The 4,056-nt window shown below is 48.4% G+C and overlaps 1 protein-coding gene across 1 annotated transcript in view; it reads left to right on the plus strand.

Annotated features, from left to right (window-relative positions):
* TNXB (tenascin XB) overlaps window positions 1-4,056 on the plus strand; it is a 44,649-nt gene that overhangs the window by 6,637 nt on the left and 33,956 nt on the right. Inside the window, exons 2-3 of the mRNA XM_010833549.1 lie at window positions 2,820-3,230; window positions 3,575-4,056. Of these exons, the coding sequence (XP_010831851.1) occupies window positions 2,831-3,230; window positions 3,575-4,056 (882 nt within the window). The 5' untranslated portion in view covers window positions 2,820-2,830. The remainder of the gene's footprint in view (window positions 1-2,819; window positions 3,231-3,574) is intronic.

Raw genomic sequence — 4,056 nt, forward strand, 5'->3', positions numbered from 1 at the left:
TTCCCCTACCAGGGCTTGAACCCAGGGCCTGGCATTGAATCCAGTCCTGAGCACTGGATCACCCAGACAAGTCCCAGAAGGATGTTTTTTCATTGCTGGGGAGTATCCCATTGTATGACTATGCCCCAATTTATTTATCCATTCTACTATTAATGGACACTTGAGGTGCTTCCAGTTCAGGCTCATATGAAAAAAATCCCATGAACATTCCTGTACTCATCTTTTAGAGGATACATGCAGTCATGTCTTTTGGAGGATACGTGCAGTCGTTTCTGTTGGGTATTTACCAAGAAGTGTAACTGCCAAGTTATAGGCTGTATGCCTTAGTAGCAACTGCCTATCAGTTTTCCAAAGTGGCTGCACTAATTTCTGTCCCTGCTTGCAATAAAACAGAGTCCCAGTAGCCTCACTTTCTTGCCAATATTGAGCATCAACAGCCCTTTTAGTTTTAGCCATTCTGGTGGATATTTGATGGCATCCGCTTGTTTTAATTTTCATTTCCCTGATTACTGGTTTTGTTCTACACATGCATATGTTTATTTTTCATATATTTATTGGACCTTTGGATATATTCTTTGCTAGAGAGACTTTTTTTTTTTTTGCAAATTAAAAAACTGGCACCTGCCTTTTGTTTGTTTTTGTTCTGAAGGAATTCTTTAGATTTTTATCCTCTCTCAACTATCAAGCACTGTCTCCCAATCTCCCCACCATATATAATACATACATACATATATATATATATATATCTCCTGACATTTCTCACATATTTTCTCCCATTCTGTGGCTTGCCTTCTTTTTCTCTTCACTGTATAATTTTTATAATTATATTTATTTGGGGGAGTGCTGGGTCTTCGTTGCTGTGTGGGCTTTTCTCTGGTTGCAGCCAGTGGGGGCTACTCTCCGGTTGTGGTGTGTGCGTTTCTCATTTCGGTAGCTTCTCTTGTTGTAGAACATGGGCTCTAGGGCACAGGCTCAGTAGTTGTGATGCAGGAGCTTAGATGCTCTGAGGCATGTGGGATCTTCCTGGACCAGGGCGCGAAGTCATGTCTCCTGCGTTGGCAGGTGGATTCTTTACTACTGAGCCACCAGGGAAGCCCTTAGTGGTGTCCTTTGATGACCAGAAGTTATCGATTTAATGTGGTCCAAGATGTTGAAGCTGAAACTCCAATACTTTGGCCACCTGATGAGAAGAGCTGACTCATTGGAAAAGATCCTGATGCTGGGAAAGATTGAGGGCAGGAGGAGAAGGGGACGACAGAGGATGAGATGGTTGGATAGCATCACCAACTCGATGGACATGGGTTTGGGTAGACTCCAGGAGTTGGTGATGGACAGGGAGGCCTGGCGTGCTGCGGTTCATGGGGTCGCAAGAGTCAGACACGACTGAGCGACTGAACTGAACTGAATGTATCAATATCTTTTTTGTGGTTTAGTTTTGTGTGAAATTTTTTATGGTAAATTTTGTGGTTAGGTTTTAAGAAATCTTTGTTTATTTCATGGTCATAAAGGTTTTCTCCTATAGTTTTTTCCTCTAAGACATTTTGTGAAAGATATTGCTTTACCTTTCACGATTAGATCTATATACTCATTCCAAATTAATTTCTGTATGTGGACGTAGGGTAGAGATAGATTTTTTCCCATGTGGATCTTCAACTGATCCAGGACCATTTATCACAATTTATTCTCCTTTTAATTGTAGGGGGCCTCTTTTTCATTAATCAGGTGACCACATATGTGTGGGTCTGTTTCTGTTCTGTGCTCTATGCTTGCACCTTCATAATAAATTTTGATATTTGGTAATGTAAGTCCTGAGGAAGAGGATTTTTTTTTTTTTTTTAAAGAAAACGAGCTTTTTGAGCTTATATGAAAAGATGATGGGAAGAATCTAGTTGAGAGTGAGGGGCTGAATGAAAGAAGGAGAGGATAATCTATACCTTAAGGTTTCTAAAATGATACTAGGAGCTGGGATCCAATTGCTTATGGAAGGATTAGTCTTTTATATTCATCTGCTGACCCATTCAACAAAAATGTGTTGGATAGGGAATTCCCTGGTGGTTCAGTGTTAGGACTCTGCACTTCCACTGCTGAGGGCCTGGGTTCAATCCCTGACCAGGGAATTAAAATCCCATAAGTTGTGCAGAATGGCCACACACACACACACAAAACATCAAAAACTGTGTTGTATAGTGCCCATCCCGTGTGCCAGGCACAAGCATGCAGCAATACCAGGACAGATGAAGTCCCTGTTCTTATGGAATTCACATTCTGGTGGTGAGGGAAAGATAACAAACAAGTAGCTCACAAACAGATAATTCAGGCAGCCGTAAATGGCATGAAGAACATAAGCAGGACACTGATGAAGTGTGATGAAAGACTGCTCCAATCAGGCACCAAGGAAGACTTCTGGGAGTTGATGACATGTGAGTTAAGATTTGAACAGGAAGGAGCCAACCTCTAAGAGCTGAGTGAAGAGCTCCCCAGACAGAGAAAACATGTAGTGCAAAGGCCCTTAGGCTAATGTAAGCTTGTAGTGTCTGTGGAACAAACAAAAAAGACCAGTGTGGATGGAACAGTAAAAAAATAAATAAAATAAGGAGTGGGGGAGCAGGGTGACCAAATGACATAAGAAAGCAAGGTAGAGACAGATCTGCCCAGGGAGGGTGTGTGATTGGATTGAGCTGAATGTGGAATTTTGCAAATATGTGAGTCGGGTAGATGAGTTGTGGGTGGTGGGACTGTGGGTGTGTGTGTTGGGGAAGGGGATATTCATCTTGTCTGCTCTGTGAGTCTGCTCTTATATGTGCCCTCTCTCCCCACAGCCTCCAGAAAGATGCCCACCCAATGTTCCCTAACCTCCAACCTGGCCCTTCTGATGCTGCTGGGCACTGTCACAGCAGGCCCTTTCTCTCCACGTTCCAACATGACACTCCCAGCCCCACGGCCCCCTCCCCAGCCCGGGGGCCGTACAGTGCAGCCAGAAGGGGGAGGCCCTTCTTCTCGGCTCTACGAGCACACCGTGGAAGGAGGGGAGAAGCAGGTGGTGTTCACCCACCGCATTAACCTGCCCCCTTCAGCTGGCTGTGGCTGTCCCCCAGGCACTGAGCCCCCTGTCCCTGCTTCAGAGGTGCAGGCCCTGAGGGTCCGATTGGAGATCCTGGAGGAGCTGGTGAAGGGGCTCAAGGAACAGTGCACTGGTGGGTGTTGTCCTCCGGCTGCCCAGGCTGGCACAGGTGAGCCGAAGATCACAGGGAGGAGCATGGAAAAGAAGGGAAGTGGTTAGGATTGGGTGGGCATCACTAGAGGACCTTGGTGTGAATTAGAAAAAGGCACCCCGCCTCCTCTTTGCAAGTGGTGAGTGCAGCCCAGGGCACGGCTCTGAGAGAGGAGCCATGTGACTAGATGTCAGCCCTCCCCAGTGAATGTTAGGGCCCTGGGTGATAAGTTGCAGCTGGAAACTGAGATGGCCTTAGGAAATGAGGCTTCCCTGATGGAGAAGCTGACTCAGGGCAGCACTACACAGGCTAACCCTCTCCTCCCCAGAGAGACTGAGACCCAACTCTCACTCCTACTCCAGGCCAGACTGACATTCGAAGCCTCTGCAGTCTCCATGGCGTGTTTGACCTGAGCCGCTGTGCCTGCTCTTGCGAGCCAGGCTGGGGTGGGCCCACCTGCTCAGATCCCGAAGGTGCAGAGGGACCCCCCTCCTCACCACCCTCTGCCCCCGGTTCCTGCCCAGATGACTGCAATGATCAGGGTCGCTGCGTCCGTGGTCGCTGCGTGTGCTTCCCTGGCTACACAGGGCCCAGTTGTAGCTGGCCCTCCTGCCCCGGGGACTGCCACGGCCGCGGGCGCTGCGTGCAGGGTGTGTGCGTGTGCCGCTCGGGCTTCTCTGGGGACGACTGCAGTGTGCGCTCCTGCCCTCGCGGCTGCAGCCAAAGGGGACGCTGCGAGGACGGGCGCTGCGTGTGCAATCCAGGCTACAGTGGCGAGGACTGTGGGGTGAGGAGCTGTCCCCGAGACTGTAGCCAGAGAGGACGCTGCGAGAATGGGCGCTGC

The sequence above is a fragment of the Bison bison genome, unplaced genomic scaffold, assembly GCF_000754665.1.
Source record: "Bison bison bison isolate TAMUID 2011002044 unplaced genomic scaffold, Bison_UMD1.0 scf7180017863706, whole genome shotgun sequence".
Lineage (NCBI taxonomy): Eukaryota > Metazoa > Chordata > Mammalia > Artiodactyla > Bovidae > Bison > Bison bison.